At 33.3% G+C, this 21,903-nt stretch overlaps 1 protein-coding gene across 4 annotated transcripts in view; it reads right to left on the minus strand.

Annotated features, from left to right (window-relative positions):
- The window catches only part of LOC100880389 (fibroblast growth factor 8b), a 144,037-nt gene that overhangs the window by 22,814 nt on the left and 99,320 nt on the right, over positions 1 to 21,903 (minus strand). For 3 of the 4 annotated variants that reach the window (XM_012291195.2, XM_012291196.2, XM_012291194.2), the window contains one exon: positions 18,544 to 18,676. The exons of the other annotated variant lie outside the window; for it this stretch is intronic. In XM_012291195.2, the coding sequence (XP_012146585.1) occupies positions 18,544 to 18,676 (133 nt within the window). The remainder of the gene's footprint in view (positions 1 to 18,543; positions 18,677 to 21,903) is intronic. 4 annotated transcript variants of the gene reach the window in all.

The raw sequence follows: 21,903 nt of genomic DNA on the forward strand, positions 1-21,903 counted from the left end.
TTATCATATTGCCAAATGAATATTTATATTTATAACTTTCCAAATTGGAAAATTTACTGATCACTAACCAGCGGTGAAGTTCCTTTGCCTAGGGAAGCTTATCGCATACATAAGTGTATACTTAGTACTTTCAAAGGCAGTAATTTTCATGCATTCATGCAATCATTTTCATTAAACCTTAAGTTTCACATTAATGTACCACAAATTCTATTCTCCAGTACTCTTATGTCATCAAATCTTATTAAACTTTATATTCAATATGCCAGTATCTGCGAATAATTTTGTTCAAGGTAGAATTGTTAATTTTATAAAGGAAATATTGATAAAACATTTAAACATTTACTAAACCTTAAGCTTCAAGGACAATTGCAATAAGCGTTACTTTGTGACGTTTTTATGTCATCAAATCTTATATGCAGCATCCTAATATAGCGAAAGGAATGGACTCTCATTAATTCTTTGCTGCAATTGATAATCAACAATATTAAACAAATAATATTAACGGAGATTCTATGTATTATATTTATCAGTGATAAACTTTAATCTACAATCTACCGTAAGCGCCACTTTACGATGTTTTTATATCACTAAATTCTACCTGTAACCAGTCACTTCGCATAATATCAAGAACATTCTCGAATGGTCCATGGAATAATTTTCATCAAACCTTAAGCTTCAAGGTGATATGCCGTAAGTGGCAATTTAGCGTTACTTTTGTATCATCGTATCAAACTTTCAATGTTTCGAGATCCGCGATTCGATATGCGGCAACCCAATATAAACGTATCAACATACCTTTCCCAATGGCTCGCAATAAAAGTGAATATCGCCGTTTCCTTTGAACTTGATAAAACTCCGCGAGAATATATTACATTGAGTGTCATTTAAGACGTTATCAAATCAAGAAATTACCAACCGGTTAAAAACAGTTCCTCTGTTTACCAACCGGTTAAAAACAGATCTGTGAGTTGGACACAGAAATATATATATATATATATATATATACAATATGTACATATATACACGTATAGGTATTATCAACGACAAAGTTCCGTTCACAAGTACAGCAAACAAGTTCGAAACTATCGCCAGAATTTTCCTTCTTCCGTTTTAGCAGCATTCACATTGCAATATGAAGAACGATGTATGTATGTACCTGGGCCGGTAATGGCGGAGGAAAGTACGACGATAACAACTTGACACTAATACCAGCGAGTTGGAAAACGATACGTATACGCTGTTTGTTCGTTCCAGCTACCCATTACCGAACTCCTATACTTCCGATACCTAGTCGTCGTCGTCGTCGTCGAAGCAATCGGTACGAAACTTTGGTTCGTTTTGAAACGATGCTTATCGTTATCAAATAAAGGAAGCGAGCACCGTTCCCTGGCGCGGCAGTCGGAATAGTGACGGCTATATATACGTCTGTTAAGTAACTTGCCAGACGTATATACGATGGACTCGAAACATGCGTCACCGGCGCCCTGATTGCAATGTTTTGTCTAAGAAACTGGAAACCACTCTCTCTCAGTCTTTCAAAGCTTGTCAGCAAAGTTTCCTTGCGCCATTCAGACCGTCCTCTGCCATTCTCCAGAAATTATTAGGTTTACAAGGTTCCACTTTTTTTGTATATGTCACAGTACAAGGTGATTGTAAGAACTGGAACGGATTATCAATGTTTTATAACTGAAAATAGTAAAAAAACATATAGTTTTATTCTTAATCTGGATGCGCTGATGCACGCGCTACGTTCAATTGCACCCTTTTCTTCCGTGCAACCCAATTTTTTTGTTAAATCAATTTTTTATTATCCTCTGGATAAAAGTACTAACCCAAGTTTATAGAAATGTGAATACTTGAAGAGATTTTTGACATTTCATGTCACGATCGCACTTTATTACTATAATGCATTTGTTTATATTTTTTATTGATGCGACATGTTTTAGTCGATTTACAATAACATTTGAACAATACACTTGTATAAACTCTTTTAAATCGACAACTGATACAAAAGAACATGAATTCAATTTTATCTTTTTGATCATCTCAAAAAATGTCAATACAAATTAGGTAAAATGTGTAATGGGAAATGTAAGGAAACGCATTCAAAAATGCTTAAAGTACAATGACGACATATCCGGATATTTATCGTAATAAAGTACGTTTCTGACATAAAATGTCAAATATCTCGTGCACTATTGACATTTCGATGACCTTGGATTAGTACTTTTATACGCAGGACAATAAAAAGGATCGATTGGTTTAACCAGAAAATTGGGTTACATTAAAGACTAAAGTACACTTGCACTTAACGAATGCATTGATGCATCCATATAAAAAAATAAGGTCATAGGAAGTTAGGACGTGACTTTTTTCTCTATCAATTTCTTCTATTTTTCATGACAAAGGGCAGTAACCTGTCCCAGTTACCAGAATTACATAGTACAGGGCATTTTATTATTATGGCTCCCAATGGTATCAGTGAATTATATAATTAAAAAGAAATATAGGACTGTAAATGTTTTATTATAAATTTATAATAAAAATACGGCAATTATAAATGATTTGATTTTTGTTCGATCGATTAATGGTTTACTAAAGTTTGTATTCAAACTGTCGTTCTTCTGTATCTCTACCAAAAAAAGCAACCTCACCATATGACATATGCATGTATTCACTCGATGTGCCATTTCAAGTTCAGAAATATACTTCCTACAAATTTTACACTAATATTAAAACAATTTTTAATATCAGTGGGTAATGTTTGTACGCCTGTATATATCACATTTAAACGATTGAAACGATTAAATTTGATTTTAACTTTGGGAAAATTTATATCGACTTGCTTTTAGAAGTACTAATATCCCTTTCTCAGCTTTATGTGTAGCTAGATGTCACTAGAACTATTTGGTTAGGATTTACTTAAAAAATCTTTCATTATTTATTTACTTCAAGTATTTTTAATTTATAATGTGAAAATAAAATAGAGACCATATACAGGTTATGTCAGGCATAATATCACAAAAATTTATATTATGAAAATATATTTATTTTATTTCTCCAAACATACATTATGAAAACAAAATAGTAACAAATATTTTAATTTTATTTAAAAAGTATAAGCAAATACAATAAGTATTGAAGTCCAATAAAAGCAAAATACTACTGAAAGTAATTTCATTCTGTACCTGTTTCTATTGCAGTCGAAAGGAATTAAAAAATATCAAGAAAGAAATTTTTCTTTCTCACTTCGTGACAGTTCAATCAAGACAAGTAGTTTCTTTTATATAATAAACAAAATTGATATCCTCGATAACTCGACTGATGATCAATTGATATTTCTCGTTAAAATTGAGACGGCGTTTATTCACGATACGCTCGTGTGGTGTTTGGTAAACGAGGGGATGAAGAAACAGCAACTAAATTTTTCGTTGCGAAGCTCTGTCTTCTGATCCTCAAAACTTTCCCCCCAATCCTCAATCGGTCCCGTTTTCTCTGATCGGAGCCGCCACGAGATTAGAGGCTGCCAAATGAATTAAAAGCCAATTTTAATCAAAAGCGGGCACCGGCTTTTAGGCACGATTACCCCCGATAATAACTGGTAGGATGGGCCTGCGTATAAGCGAGAAAGAGCGAGACAGAAGGAAAGAAGAATGGATCCCATATATTACTTCTACGTGCTCCTCGCGATACAGGAACCGATTCTTCGTTCGTTATAGGTTCGCAACTAATAGCCTTTTTTTTCTACAGGGAACAAAATACCCCGAAATCTTTTTCTTTCTACAGGGTGTCCTGTAATATGGGACCTACTTCAGGAATTGATTCATGATTTTTAAACGATAGTTTTTATAAACGTACGTTCAATTTAATCTTGTTTACGAAATACATGTTACGTGTTGGGTTATTTAGTGTCTGAATAACCAGATTTAAAGATATTTATGGAAATATATAATTTATTTTTGTAGAAGATAGGTAAAGGTATATCATACACGTTGTTAGGCAGAATTGACAATTAGTGGAACATAAGCTTCATGTATTTATATTAAACTTTGTGTATCCTTAAATTTTTTATTACATTTGTTATTTAATTTATGCATATAGAACGCAGAGTCAGAGTGCAGTAAATCACACTTCTCAAAATTTGGAGAGCGAATCGAAGGTGCAAATCTTGGAATAAGATATAGAGTTAATATCATCTTTGCACTATTAAAAACTGAACGAATTTCAAGGAAATAATTTTATCATCGAAAAGAATAAAAACCTTGATGTAAGGAACACGTAACACTCCTTTAATTAAGTCTATTAAACAGGTAATTTAATTACTTATAAGCGAAGTAATATTCACGGGTACATAAAATCTTAGTTTAGAACTAGTAGAAATAAGTATTAACAGCAAATGAAATATGCAATATAACTAAATGCATATCATATAATAGAGTTCTTGCGACGTAGAATTTTAAACAAATACTAGTATGTTAAGATTAAGAAAAATTGGACATTGACATTTTTAAAAAAGTTTTCTTATCTACCACAGATAAAAATTGTCAGTAATTTTATCATTAATAGAATCAATGCAGGTGTATCCTTCCAATATGTTACAAATAATCAATCTCAATTGATGAGCGTAATATCTTTAAAATTAATTACAAAATTTTTCGTACATTTGATAAAAAATTCATTTTATAAAGCCATTAATTTAAGATACACTTTTTAAATTATTTATAACCTAAATATTGGAATTATCTAACATTTATTTTATTACCGTAAATACAAATATTAAAAAATATTACATGTAGCAATTTAAATCTATAATTTGTGGCAATTATTTAGTTATCTCATTTTAATTGTAAATTAAACTATTTCATTGTTTTACACTAGAAACAAAATTTACTATTAGCAAATTCAACATTAACACTGCTTTATACTATTAACAATAACTTTGTATTTTATATGCATAAACACATATTTTTCTTTGCTGCATAGTTGTGAATAGTCTAAATCATTTCATTACCATACACCAATAACATTTTGAATAAAAAGTACATTGATATATTCGCAACTGTTGAATGACAGTGTACATATTTTTATAGACTTATATGAATTATGTCGAAATTCATTTTATTTGTGGTTCCGTCGATCCTGTGCAATTTTTAAAGTAAAATCTCTTACTTCCATAATGATAAATTGGTATGTGCTAGTACCTGGGATTTAAGATAGCATCTGATTTAGCAGCTATATCTGCTTTATCGTTCCCCTCGGCGCCAATATGAAATGAAACTCATGTAAATAAAATTTCAATATTTCCAGCCAATTAAGATATGATCGTACATTTTTTCAGTTATCTATCTCATAAACAGGTTATCGAGATTTACATTTTATAATAATGAATGTATATTTTTAAAATTCATTATTATTATTTTTCTTGGATAGATCTTTTTCAACATAATGTAATGTGATAATACATAAATGTTTGTAATTTGCAAATGCTTGACTACATAAGTTTCAGACAAAATGGTAAAAATTTATTCTGAAAATCTATATAAGGAACAGTATTTTCTTTTGGGACAGTCGAATCACATTCAGTCATCTTCCCTTACGTATAATTAGATTTCACAGTGCAATATTTAAAACACGTGAATGAATTACATTTATACAGTACCACTAATCAATTCTAAGGTAACACTCAGAACAAAAGTTAATACAATTTTTAAAATATCTTCAATAATATATTCTCTCATGATTAACAGTTACAAGAATAATTTAATCTATATAATTTCCTTTAATTAAATTCATTTAAGCAAAATTGCTATAAATCTTCAACTGTTGTGGAGTCACAAAAGAATTTTTATACATATATGTAATATATCTAAAATTTTAATGTAATCAAGATGGACACTTATTTATAGGCTCAATAAAATTCGCTTAAAAATTCTGCGATATGTTTGCTTATTTTTAATTTTCATTTAAGATTTATCAAAAATGCATCAATGTGCGTCATATCGATGTATATGTGTAAGAACCACTGTAACACCACAATTTCGCGGCGTCGGCGTTATGAAAGCTATAATACGACGTGAAAGCGAGTAGGCCGGTACCGACCGCGTAAGCAGAGGAATAAGGGAAATAAGACCTAAAAAAAAGGAAAAAAAGGGAAAACACGCGTATAACCGCGGTTCTTGTTATAAGCCTGGCACGTATAATAGCGATCCTATCGTTAACACCTAAATGCACGATTGGCTCCAACACGCACGACTATCTTCTCCCTTTCCCGCTTTTTTTTTTAATGCACAAAATTACAAAGGAACGTAAATGGAAAGAATGCACCGGTTGTCCCAGGACGGATCAAAATTATGACAAGTGAAACCCTGATTTGCTCGGCTGACACAATAATCACAGCTCTCCGCGACTAAAATAATTAAATTCCAGGTCGAACGAATGCCTCTGTCTCTCTTCTTTCGTCTCTTAATATGGTTAACCTCTTTTATCTTTCTTTGCTTCTCTTCTTTCCGTTTCTTCTCTCCGCATGGAACAGGCAAGGTGTCACATTGTGAAGTATATCCTGACTACGCTTGAGGATTGCGGTTACCCATTCAAGGAAATTAAAGCTCCTTTGTAGATCAATTGAGATTGTATAATGTAACAAGAACATTATAACAATCGATTTAATTATATGCGTGACCCTATTCGATGATTAGATCTAGGCCTTTTAGTCGAGCGACGAAGAGTTGGTAGTCATTATTTGTGTTCGTTATTAATGATAGTTATTATCGAATTATCCTCGGCAAGTATATATTACCGTTTTTAGAATACTATGCTTTATCAATCAGTTGCAATAATTGTTTTAATTTGTATGTTTAGTTATGAGGTTATTGTACTAGTGTGTGATAGATTGTTATAAATTGGATATAATTTAGATATTTATGAATACATACGTTTATATATATCTCAACATACACAATACTGAATTATATAGTATATTAATATGGCAGTACATTAATTTTATTAATATGATACATATTTTTGCGTACTTGTCAATGATCTCGGTTCGGTTTTATGCTGTTGAAATTATAGAACATCTACAAATAATATTTTTCAGTCATCATTAAGAATTTATATCATTTCATCTTTCACTACTTATATTTTCATTTAGTTTTAACTTTGTCAATAAACTACACCGTTTATGTCAGAAGTACGAATACATTGTCAAATAGATATGGATAACAATGTTCGATGTTAAGGATAGCAGTGTTTATGATATATACCCGTTTCAGTATCTTCAGAAATACATGAAACAACTATAATACATTAACAATTGAAAATCTCATGAAATACATACGTAAAGTATGTTAAGATAAACTTACTGTTAGTGACCTTTAGTGAAAATTTTAAATTTCCACCCGACAATTATAAAATAACTTGATAATCAATAAAGGAAATATCAAACCAAATGTAATTTTCATTAATAGTATTCTGGCAACTGTTGAATGCTTTAATTGAAAACTGAGTAACTAATCGTAAGAAACGTAGAGGACCAACACCGAATTATCAATATCTTATGTAAAACTCTATATACTATTTTCCAATAAACGGTTATTTCTAAATGATCACATTCTTATATGTATCACAATGGAATCATTCACTTTACCCCTTTACAAACTCATACCATCTTATAAACTTTTCGCAGAATAATTTTTTCCCTTCATTATCTGTATAAGCCGAAGCACTATATCTAAATAGACTGAAAATAAACTGAAGGGTTGAAATCACATAGAAAAAAGGTATCACTGACAATTGTTATACTTTATACAATGATGCAGGTGACGAAAGATTATTGTACCTAACATTTAACTTTTTACCCTTACCCTACGATTTTCTAGATTTTAATCCTTTTCTAAAGGATTAAAATTGGTTGTATCCCAATCTTGTCAACAGTACGATACATTACCAACACAAAGGGCGCCTCGTAAAATCGTGATTCTCGAAGCGAAGCCGACTAATTAGCAAAGGTGTATTCAAACAAACAATTTTCCACGCGAAGCTAATTATCTCCGAAGTCCGCTACCGCTTCAGGAATGCACGAAGCTGTTCGTCAGTTAGAATTCAAGGTTTGAAGGACGCTCTCACGATGTCTGAAACCCTGATGCAAGCCAAGCCAAACTGAGTTCGGTGTTGGTTCGTTTCGTTTCGCGGATGAAGCTTGAGTAATCGCCGGTCAGAAGAGGCTCGTTGTCGAGAGTAAAGTGCCGAGAGAGGTAGGAGATGCAGAATAACAGACGGAAAAGGTGGAGGCAGAACGGCAGCACCGGCAACAACGGCAGCAGAAGACGAAAGAGGTGGAAAAAGAGGAAGAGGTGGACGAAGGTGATGGATCTCGGGGAGGTGCAGACGCGGCTCAGTGTGCGGCGCGAAAACTGGCTCCTCTGTTTGCACAAGCCTTCTTCCTCCTTTCAGACCTTCCTTCTCTCCCCTTCCTTAAGTGTCCGAGTCAGAAGAGGAGCCGCCTTGCGTTTGCGTTGCGGATAGGGCGGACAGCTTGTTGTTTGTATTGACTGTGGACACGTTTGGGAATTCCAGGTTACCATCGAATTCAACGGGTCCAAATATAAATTCCAGTTTCACCCTCGGAACTCTAAATTCTCAATTCCTTTGACTTTTATATTATTTGCAACGGCGATAATGTTGTTTTGGTTCTTATGCAATGGCGGTTGACGTTATAAGTTCACTTCGTTCTCAGTTGGTTTATTGTTGTGGTTGTGACAGTTACTTTTTCTCTTTGTGGTGTAACGTGAGAATGCGGGGAAAGTAATGATACCAGATGCGATTTCACAGTTTTTATATGTACGATTACTGCACTTTTTACAGAAAATTTTATTCGTAAGTTGAACTAAACTGAAAGTTCACTTATATAAATAGAATTTACTTAGTAATTAACTAGAATATAATTAATAGAGATAAATTGAAGACAGGGACGAAGCTGATTGAAAAAATTGTGGAATTTGGAAATTTAAGAATTGCGGGATCCTAAAAATTTGGGAGTTTATAAAATTAAGGATTTCGGATTTTGTAATTTAGGTAATTTAGAAATTCAGGAATTTAGGAATTTAGGTTTTTTTGATTTTGGGTAGTTAAGATCTAACGAATTGGGGATCTTGAGAAGTTGAGATTTTGAAGATTTGCGGACTTGCGAATTTGAAAATTTGGGATTTTGAGAATTTAGGAACTTGTGAATTTTAAATTTTGAATTTTAAAATTTGGGAATTTGGGAATTTGGAATATTGAGAATTTCAAATTTTGGGAATTTGGAATTTTCGAAGCTTGTAAATTTGGAAATTTGGGAATTTGTTTAGGTATAGTATTGACCAAATTTTTTTAAAGAGTTTACACCTAACTGCCGTGGAAACAAGACGTGTGTACGGTATCGCTCGCGAGTGCCAATTATAACGGGTGTTCACAAAGTGCAGTACCGTGCGCGGTTATATCACGCGCGTTAGTGTAAGTGGTGTGGTTCGGAATGGTGCACATATGCACCAACCAACCATCATGCAAACAAGCGAAATCAACGAGCCCAAAAGCTCGCAACATATCATCCTCAATGAAACTAATAGATCTAAAGAACCAACAAAATCGTATGCGAACGCCACCAAATCTGAATCCTACCCCACCAAGGATCAAGCGATAATCCTTACAGCTGTGGACGGCATCTCAATCAAGAAATATGCGTGTGCAGTGGGAGGAATAGTAGGCCCAAAAGCAGTAAAGTACATATCCCGAATCGCCAACGGAAGGATTTGTATTTATCTAGATAAAAAGGCAACAGTACTGAACCTCACCGAAAAACACAAAACCATAACCATTAATAACACTAAGATAGATTTAAGACCAATGATCACACCGGCCCAACGCATCATACTTTCCAACGTGTCACCAGTTTTACCGAATAAAACAATAGAAGAAATTTTCACCAAAAATAAAGTAAGACTCCAGAATCACATCCTTAAAAGCAGGCATGACAGACCCTGAGTACTCCCACATACTAAGCTTTAGAAGACAGGTATATGTTAACCCAGAAGATACCAGTAAAATACCCGGATCATTCACCGTTACATTTGAAGACACCGTATACAGAATATTTACCACATCTGACAGTTTGAACTGTTTCATTTGTAAACAGGAGGGCCATATAGCTAAACAATGCTCCCACCATACCGATCCTAGCGAAAATGAAATGATTACGGATGATACTAATACACAAATACAGCATACTGCGACAACGAGCGAGCTTAATCACAACTCGAAACCAATAGAACAAATACAAACCACCGCAGAAAAGGATTCAGTAAACACATCTCGTACATACACTTAATCAACCCATAGAAACACCAACCGGTAAAGAAGAAAAAATGCAAACTGAACCTATCCTAGAAACAACAATTAACCAAACCAAGAGACCACTTGACCACTGTCTGAAACCTCATCCGAAAATCCACCCAATCCGACAATTGTGGACAATGAGAATAATTTTAAAACACCAAAAACATATACCGACACCAAAACACAGGCTGCAACGAACAATAAAAGAAAAAAACTTTTAAAACTAGCATCCCCCAGTGCAACGACCAAAACCATAAGCGAAATGCTCGCCCCAGCGAAAGGTGAAATTGAAGACCCGAAGAAGAAATACGTCCTCAACTTTGAACAATTAATAAGTTTTTTGGAAAATGCATTCGGCGCCTCAAATCCAATCGATATTGCCCAAGAGTACACTGGAAACCCACTTGGCGTAATCGTAATGTTAACATCGATACACCCACTATTAACAGACCGCAGCATAAAAAACAGGATCCGAAGATTAACTAAGAGACTACTTGGGCAATCATCCACCGAAACCTTAACAAATTGGACCTCAGACTCCGATACATCTTAGGTAAACCTCTTCCATCAAACAATACAACTATGAATAATATACTACAATGGAACGTTAACGGTTTCCACGCTCGATTAGAAAGAATGCAACTATTACTTAAGAACTATAAACCCATTGCCCTTTGCGTTCAGGAAACTAACTTCAAAAATGATAATATCGGATTAATCAAAGACTATCAATGTTTCGCAAAAAATCGCATTATTTCTAATCACGCTAATGGTGGAGTCGCGGTTTACACTAAAAACGAAATAAATTGCAATGAAGTCCAATTACGAACAAATATCGAAGCAGTTGCAGTTCAATTATCTACGCCAGTTAAAATATGCCTATGCAATATATATCTCCCAAAAAGCTACGACTTTCAAACAAGCGAAATCAACGACCTGATTATGCAATTACCAAAACCGTTTGTAATACTCGGAGACTTCAACAGCCATAACACCCTATGGGGCTCCACAAAAAACAATCTTCGAGGACAAAAAATGGGCATGTTATTAGACAACGATGACCTTACTCTTCTTAATACCAAACACCACACATATTTCAATATTGCAAACGGCACCTTCAGTTGCATCCACTTAACAATCACAAATACCAATTTTGCTCATAATTTAGAATGAACCGTACTAGACGATCTACACGACAGTGACCATTTCCCAATAAACATACAATTAAATAATATTCCCAATGTCCATAATACCCATTCATTTGTTCCGAAATGGAAATTTAACACAGCCAATTGGGAATTGTATAAAGAACAGCTGTCTACTTATCTACAAGAAGCTAACATTTCAGATAAAATGGACAGGATTGATACTGCAACGGAAATGTTCTGTAACCTCATTATCATAGCAGCCAACGACGCCATCAAAACAAGCTCTCCACCAAAAAAGCACAATTCTGTTCCCTGGTGGAACCCCCAATGTGAGAAAGCTGTGCGCAAATGTAAACAAGCGTTTACATTTTTAAAAAACACTAATCTGAAGAAAACAAAATTCACTATAAAAGACTACAAGCAGTTGCTAGGAAAACTATCAAAGAGAGCAAGAGAAACAGCTGGCATAAATATGTTGCAACGCTAACCAATAATACCAAAGTTAAGGAGATATGAAATAAAATCAACGCAATCAGGGGCAACCGGAAGATATGCCTCACTCAGTTTATAATCAATGATATTAATGAGACCATATCTAATCCTCGAGAAATTGCAGATATACTAGCATCGACGTTCGCAAAAAACTTCAGTACCTCGAATTACCCAGAAGACTTCAAACAAAACATACTAAATCAAGAAGAAAAGGAAATCGCCAAAACCAATACCTACAACTGTGCATACCTTAACACCCCTATTTCAGAAAAGAAACTAGATGAAGTAATTAAAACAACTAAAAACTCTACCCCGGGTCCAGACAATATTCCTAACGATTTAATCAAGAATTTACCTCCCGTCGGAAGTAAAATACTTTTCGAACTATTCAACACCATATTGACAAACAAAACCTTTCCAAAAAAATGGAACACAGCTATTGTTATTCCAATTCCCAAACCCGGGAAGGACCCCGCCAAACCCGACAGCTATAGATCAATTGCTCTTATATGCAACATGTGTAAAATTCTGGAAAAAATCATCAACGCCCGACTAAGGTGGTTCCTTGAACATAATAAAATTATTGCGCATAACCAATTTGGTTTTCGTACAGGACACTCCATCACATCGCACCTAGTTAGTCTGGAAACCCACATTCGCGAAGCATTCACCAACAATCAACATGTCCTAGCCGTGAGTCTAGATATAGAAAAAGCCTACGATATGGTTTGGAGATCCTAATCAAGCTCCAAGAGATGGGAATTTGCGGCAACATGTTGCATTTTATTAAAAATTTCCTCTACGACAGAAGCATCCAAATTCGTTTCAAAGGCTATTTATCACGTAAAACGTCAATCGAAAATGGAGTCCCACAAGGTTCAGTACTGCGTGTCACGTTATTTTTAATAGCCATAAACGACGTCTGTAGAATCACCGAACTTCCCGTCATTACTAGAGTGTTCGCTGATGACATCGCCATCTTATGTAAAGGTAAATTTGTAAACACACTACAATACTTTATACAAAAGGCCCTCAACATGCTACACAACTGGGCCACAATCAATGGGTACCAAGACGGAATGCATTCCTTTTTCTAATCACTACCAAACTCATACGCCTACACTGAAACTAGGAACAAACATACTACGATCTGTTGCATGCACTAAAATCCTTGGTGTTCTCTTCGACTCCAGACTAACTTGGAACCAACAAATAATCAAACTAGCTGATAACTGTAAACAGAGAATGAAAATAATTAAATCACTGGGGAGCAGACAAAACGGTCCTATCTCTTGCGTACAGAGCGATTATACGGTCGAAATTGGATTACGCGTCAATAATATTTAACTGTGCTAAACCAAGTATACTAAAAAAGCTTGATGTAATCCACAATACCGCGATCACACAAGCCCAATAGGAAGTATAATGATAGAATCTCCTGAAACATCCTTAGAATATAGAAGAAAACTTTTAAGCTTAAAGTATGCAGTACGAGCGTCAACATCTACACACAAATACACAAACCCAAACACCAAACTAGTAACATTCCCTTATATCAAAGAATTAAAAACTTTTTTAACGAACTGAAATACAACCTACCAATCACAGAAAAAACCAGATTCCATAAAACACCCCCATGGACACTGAAGACATCCAATATTGACCTATCACTTATAGAAAAGAAAAAGACAGAACTAAGCACACAGGAATGGAAAGACCAATTTATTATCCTATGTGCCAAATATCCTGGATACATCCATGTCTATATTGACGGCTCCAAGAGCGATCTTGGAACAGGTGCAGCTGTATTCACGCAAAGTACTACAATAAAACACGGAATGAACCCTTTCAATAGCATCCACACAGCCGAAAGTTACGCGCTCCTTTCAGCTCTTGAATTCATCGATAAATCTCCTCATTTTACATTCATCATATTCTCCGATTCCCTTCCCACTATCTTAAAGACACAAAACTTGAAGCAGACCATGGAAATCCACACAACAATACAAGAACTATACGACAAATTAACTACACATGGGAAGAAAATAACGATAGCGCGGGTCCCTTCCCACATTGACATGCACAGGAATGTCATGGCCGATCTCGAAGCAAAAATTGCAGCAACGCTACACCCGGATAATCAACCTCTCTGCAGCACCTCTATGAACATCAATAATCATCTAAAGTCACTATGGAAACAGTCATGGAATCGAGCATGGAAAAACTACAAAGCAAGCACAGTTCACAAATCAACAAACAGTTTCTACAACTTTAAAACAAACTCCAATTTCAACAGGAGACAGCAAACAGCAATAACTAGAATCAGAATTGGTCATACCAAACTGACACATTCGTACATCCTAAACAACAGTCCCCCCATTCTATGCGAATCATGTAATGAACCCATAAGTATCAACCATATTATACTAGAATGCAAGAAATATAACGAAGAACGTAGAAAATTTAACATCAAGGACGACCTCTCAGAAGCAATCACCTCTACATCATATCAAGACATCCTAATTACATCCTGCAAGACAATCGGAATCCTTAACATGATATAAAACCCTATAGAACCTGCAACCTTCTCCTAAATTAATCAATTAAAGACAATAAGTATCTAAAACAGTCGATAGTCGCTAATGACCTTGATGTTGATGCGACTTTAAATTCTAAACAAAAAAAAAAAAATATTTTTAAAGAATGCCGTCAAATGCTTTGCGTTATTAAATTTTCTTGTTTACAACAGCAAATGCAATTAAACGTTCCCATGGTATTTAGAAACAGTCATTGTATCAGTAAAATGTGCTAATAAATATTCGTATAACTGATTGTACTCGTTATAAGACAAATACATATCAATTAACAGATACACATAAAATTTACTAATAATTAGATAAGGAATCTCGTAAATTACTTTACATGTCTCGATAAGTGATATTAGTACCGTATTTAAATCTTTCTGAAACCTGGGCATACAAATAAAAATCAGATTCCTTATACATATACATATACGAGAATTCAGGTGATATTTATTTAAAAACCACTATTTTTTAAGTATTAATTCTCATTACCGTAGTTTGAAATTCTAAAAAAGTCACAGGTATTAAATTACTTTTAATAAATTACAAATTATTATTTTCTAATTTTCATATCCCTAACTAAAATTGAATGTGTTTTATTAAATTATAAGTTCACTAATTTAAGTTTAATAAATCTTATTAAATTTAGTTTTATTAATTAAACTTAATAAGATTAATATCTTCATAACAAACAATTTAAAAGTTGCATGCGTTTATGTCCCTTACTGCTCTACACGACATCAGTTCCACAGTAAACCGTGAAGGAGTACAAAACTTTCTCTCGTAAAGCCATATATGTTTAAAATTCGATTTCTATAGAAAATGACCATGAACCTCGCAAACCCTGAGACAATGGTCCCAATAAATAAGCAAGCAAAAAAATACGAGCTTCAACAGCGAGATAAACAGCGTTTGGTCGAAAACAATCAGCACAAAAAGGAGCAACGTCGAATTTTATCGAATGTCTTCAATGGTCATTTTCTTTTACTTCTTTCGAATCTTTCTGTTCGTATACCAGGAACATAACTCGGTTATTAGTTCGTAAAGATAAAACCGTGACTAGGATGAGACCTACGGTGGTGTATGGTAGCGAAAGCGAACGAGATAAGGGCTCTGACCCCAGGTCGATCGATAAGGATCGCTATAAATTAAGATCTTTAGTGCCATAGCTTCGGACGTTTATTTCCTCGAGAAGTGCGCTACCCTTTCGTTCGGAATCCTTTTTAGTCTACAAGACTATCGATCAGAGGAGATAACGTCATGGTCGAGTGCCTCGTGTCAGACGATTACCCGATTTGATTCAATTAACCGATCGACCTGTTCTGTACAATGACCGCACACGAAGCGACGATTCATTTATATCAAGGTTGTCCGAACACTGATGTCCTGTAGTTGACCTCATTTTATCATAACTACACTCTCAATTTTTAATTGCTAATGGTGATTCGTAGCTATGAGGTTAATTTCAGATTATTTTAATAAAGAAACAAGTCATAAAATAGCCAGTTTTATTACGGTAGCTGCTTTTATAAAAGTTTGTATTTAACAACTTGTACTTTGACGAGTTTGATTCGTGACGCGCTCACACTTCAAATGTGATAAAACTTACTCAAGTTTTTAGTATATTTCAATTTAAAGTTTAAGACCAATTTTCATAGTAAAGGATTGTTGAATATAAAATAGATGTAACATTTTGATTTTGCTAATTCGATGTAATGTAGTTACTGTGAATACTTAGTTCTACTAACGTGCTTGATAAATTGTACATCATGGAATAATATTGAACGATAGCCCAATAAATAAGTAGTTAAATTTATCAAAGACCGTATAGAATATTTTGCTAAAAACAAAACAAGAATTTGTATTAACATTTCTTGTAATGATATTAATTACGGTAATAATGATAATTATATTAACATTTGAGCTTCAGTTTGAAGTCTATTCTTTAATTTAAGACCTTACTGCGTATCACGATACTTAAAAATTTCCTTAAAAACAAGTTCAATAGCCAAAGTTTTAATAAAGGAAAGTTAGAAAATACATATGACGTTTGCATGATTTATCATTAAATGTTTGTTTTTGAGTGTTTAAAAAACGTTTTATCAGAAAATTTATTTTTATCTTACAATATTTATTATTTTCCTTTCGAAATACGTCCGTTAGGAGCAAATCTGATTTTTATAGGAGAATTTAATTTAAATTTGGAAATTTTAGGAGCTGAAGATTTGAAAATTTACGAAACTGGAGATTTAGAAATTTGAAAATTTGGAAAGATTGGGGGCATGAAAAGCTGGAAGTTTTGGGATTTAAGAAAGAACAACATGAGAACTTGGAAATGATGACATTTGGAAACTTGGAAATATCAAAATTTGAAAATTTGAAAATTGACGTTGCAAAATTGCAAATTTGCAATTTTGGAAATTTAGTAATTTATTAATTGATCAGTTGCAAATTTAACAGTTTAAAATTTAGTGATACAAAAACCGAGGATTTGGACATTTGCAAATTTGGAAATTTGATAATTTGTGAATTAAATAGTTTGTAATGTTGCAAATTTAAACATTAAATATCTTTTACACTATTATCTATTTACGCTCAACATCGTATGTAATAAAGTTTGTAATAATAGTTTATTAATAGGTAAAAGCTCATTGAAATTTGAAAGGAACAAAATGAAGGTACTTCAGATAATAATATTTAGCACAGTCAAATAACTTCATAATAACGTCAGGCTTTATGCTGCTCAATCGACTGAAGACAAGATGCAATTGCACTCTTCTGATGCACTGATGTATAAAAATGCATAACCTTAATTTCCGAAGAAGCATCGCTCGACACTATTTAACCCAATAATTCTCTGAGATTGAAAATATATTACTTTGAAGATGCTACTCGACATTATAAATGAAAGTAAAGGAAATAGATAATAAAGTAAATAAATGTTTATTTAAATTAAATCTTTGTTGCATGTTTTCAATTCTGAAAAGGAATATATTTATTGAGCAAATAAATATATACGACAAATAATAAACATAAAACGAATAATAACATAACAAATAATAAATAATAAATATATATAACAAACAAATAGAGTAATATTTTCAACTGAAAGAATTAGTATAACATTGCAAAATAGCAATATTTTAAGAAAGCATAATACGAAATTTAAATTACAAAGAATGAAAAATGTTTTCGTTAACTTTGTAAACAATGAAAACTGTTCATTTATATTTAGCAAAATACAAGAATTTCATAGTATATTATTTTATGATGTGTATTTGCAACAGTATGTCATGAATGGCGAAATAAGGAATAAAAACAGAAATTGGTCATAAAGTGTGTAACAAAATGGTGTATGGAACTTGTGACTTTCGTGACTTATAGAGCTAATTTTTATCTACAACATTATTATTTATTTCTAATCATTGGAAAGATATATCTAATCCTTGTGATACGAGGAATGCAACAAAATACTATATTTTGTTGAATCAATACGAACCTAACCTAATCTAATCTGCAATTTTCGAAAGTCAGATTACATTTTCTTGGAACGCAATCGAATTTGTATGTTTATCATATGCACACATTTTTAAATACATACATACTTTATCATACATATTTGTGTAAATTCATATTTGTATCCAAATGAAAAAAATAGTCCAATCTGGCTTAAGGTTCGCAAATTGAACAAAGATTCAAGATTTCATATCATAATAGTTAAATTAATTATCAATAGTTTACTCAAGAAATACTTAGGACATGTAGATGTGCGAATTATGAAATAATACATTAGGGATTGTTTGTGACTCGTAAGAAGTCACGCTTCGATTTGCACATATTTTTGAGCTATACATTGACTTTTATTATTAATAAATGCCATAAATATTTCTCAGTAACCTGAGTACTTAATTTTATATGAATTTTTAATAATTGATTATAATCTTACTTACGGTAGGGTGCGTTTTGATCATCGCGTCCCATGGCCTTGATTGAACGACCTATTACAGTGACATTGCCGCTGCTGCAAGTCGAATACAAACTCACGGAGCGCACCATTGCCGGTACCGCCCCGCACATCACCACCTGCAATCAGAAAATCATTTTTCCAAAGTGAAATTTCTATCTAAATAAATAAATTAATATAATATAATATAAAATAAATAAATACAAAACGTCAGTTGGTTGTCGATAATCGAACGGGTGCGCTTAGAAGAGAATGGTGCACATTTCAAACATTATAGTAAATTTAATATTATCGATACGTGTTGTACGATCGCAATAATACATCTCGCAATAACTGATTCTTTTCTTTGAATTACTCATCGCGCATAATGTGTCATGTGTACATGGTGAGGAACTTTCGTAAACGAATTGATGTGTAAAAGAGGTGGGTATTTTTAACGTTTCGATACTATAAGGACTGGACAATCGGGATGCTTGTGTGATTGCGTGTTTGTTTAGTGTGAGTTCCGAAAATTGTACTATTATTATACGGAAAACATCAAATATGAAAGTCACCCTTTTTACTTGACAATCCCATAGAGCAGGTATCGATATGCTCTTGTGGATTTTAGCGAGTAAATAGGTTTCTTGTCATACGACGATATACTTCAAAATTAATGAAGAATTCTCGCATCGTAAATTCACTCATGAGGTAAGTGTCCGAGTATTCTTTCATTTTATGTCGTTAAACAAATAGTCATTTTTTTTAATTATCTAAAAAAAACTGCGCTTGATCTTTACCTTTATTTTCGCTTAATCCATACAATTAGTTTCGTTAATAAATTTATACTTATTAATAGTTGTGAATTTTATAACTACTTACCGGCTGACGTATTACCGATGATGGTAACTATGTTACCGATATCGCGCGATTTGTTTGTTCACGACCAGGGTCAACTGTCACGCTTGCACCCGTCGCTCTCGCATCTGAGCGCGCGCTATTCTCGCGCTCTGATTAGTCAGTGTTTTTCATTAATGATTCAAAAACTAAGCTTTAACCAGCATTTTGGTAAAGGAAAAAGTTGTTCAGAATCACCCCAGCTACCACCCCCTAAAATTATGCCCACCAGTAGCCGAACACCCTGTATATACTAATACATATAATGTATGTATATCTGTTTACATATTACGTTTGAATGTTAGTTATGTTAGGTTGGGTATCGCAGTAGATTTGTCATATTTATTACGACACAGTAATATGGCTTATTAACAAGTTAACTGCTATGGTAAAAATAAACATATGCAGTAAAACACAATACCATATCGTTTGCTGAAGAGATGTTGATGCAATTTCACAATTTAAATTTTCAGTTTAACATTACTGGCATTATTCGACAGTAGATACGTGTCCACAATATTAGCATAATATTCACATTGCGTACATTTATTCTTTCTCTTTTAATTCTGTAGTTGTGCAGTTGAGTTATGTTATGTTGGTAATTCCAGTCATCAGTGATTCTCACAGCATTTGACGCGTTAATGACCTAAAACGATACATATCGCATAATAAATGTCAAATAGTGTTACTGTTCAAAATTCGCACCCAATGAATACATGTCATTGTTAGTTTAATACGAATATTCATTTCATATAATTTTTAGGTATATCAAAAGTAATGTTCCAATTTTTAGTCTAAGATTCTAAGATAAAAATTTAAAGATATAGGAATATAGTAACCTAGGTATATAATTATCCGTATATAATATAGAGATCTGGGCACCGAGAAGTCCAGAAAGGGGATATAGGAATCTATGATTATAGATATTTACATCATAGGAATCGACGATTACAGAGATATAGGCTATAGGAATCTACATAGGCGCGAAATAAACGCGTTATATTTTTACGATACATACATATAACAATCAGATGTTAGGGTTAAGAGAAGTCAGGTTTTCGTTGATGAAAAGCTTTTAGACAATATCAAATACGCAGTAGCACTCTTCAAAAATATCTATACCTAAATAATTAATTACCTATCAAAAATATTCATTTTCATCTTTAATTTTTGTGCATACAAAAAGTAAGGCTAATATTTTAAACGGTGTTTATAGAATAACAAATTGATGGTACCAGGTTCTGATGGGATCATTAACTTTCAGCATTTTCAAAAGGATGAAAGAACGATCCGCCAGGCGTGTTTCCAGCTCGACGACTAAACGCGAAATCGTTAAAGACATCGCAACTCCTTCACGACCGCTAGCAAGAACATTTTTACGATCGATTCACATATCACGGCATCGAATCATTCGTCGAGTCGTTCCGTAGCGGATCTTTTTTGCGATTCTCTTGCGGGAGTAAAAATCCGTGGTTATCGAAGAAAGACAGAGGAACGTCGTTACAGCTGGGACCACAAAAGATTGTATACTGAAGCGGTAAGATTTGTTAACGAGCGAACACGAGCTGTCCATTAATGGTCGTAGAATCTGACACTTCTTTTTATTTCGCGAATGGCGCCGTTACAATGTTATGACGGCCAAACGAGCAGACTCAGTCAGGCAACTAGGGCCCTCGTTGCTTTGTACACTTAAAGTATCATAAAAGTATTCAATCCTTCATTACCTCTTTAATATCACAAGTATAATGAAACGAAAATGAGACGATTAAAATCTCAGCTGGACAGGTACAATTTATGGTGACAGAAAAAAATACCAAAGTATCTACCGTGTTAAATTAGACGTAATTTGTTTCTTTTATTACATATAGCCAGAATCACATGATACTTTAAGGAAATTTATTTATTTATTAATCTTTGATTTTTTAAACAGAGTTGGTATAGCTTGACATTTGTTATAGAGAGATGTTAATCTGCTTGCACATAAAATGTCTCAAGACAAGCTTAAAATATCTCAAAATAAATTTCACATTTTTTAATTTACGATGCTAGTTATTGTAATCAAACAAGAACCACAAATTCACAACAAAATGATATACGTTTTGATATAAAACAACATTTATCAGATTAACGAATTGGTTCGAAACATCAAAAATTTGAAACAGTTTAATGATATACACATACTATAAACTGACACTCATTCTATGCTAATTTGAAGTTTAAAGTTTGCCAGAAATAACTGTATAAGCCGTTCAAAATATTTTTAATATTAACAGGCTATTAATCATAGAATCAACTCGTTTCGTACTATTATTACTAAATGATATGATTCTGACAACTAAGAAATTTTTATGTTTTAATAAGAGTATTGTCACTATTTGTAAATTTGATATTACTGATGAAACTATACTTGGATACACCGCAAAATTATTAGTGAACTGATATGTGGATACACTGCTAAATTACTAATAAA

This window comes from Megachile rotundata, chromosome 9 (assembly GCF_050947335.1).
Source record: "Megachile rotundata isolate GNS110a chromosome 9, iyMegRotu1, whole genome shotgun sequence".
In the NCBI taxonomy this organism is placed as follows: Eukaryota; Metazoa; Arthropoda; class Insecta; order Hymenoptera; family Megachilidae; genus Megachile; species Megachile rotundata.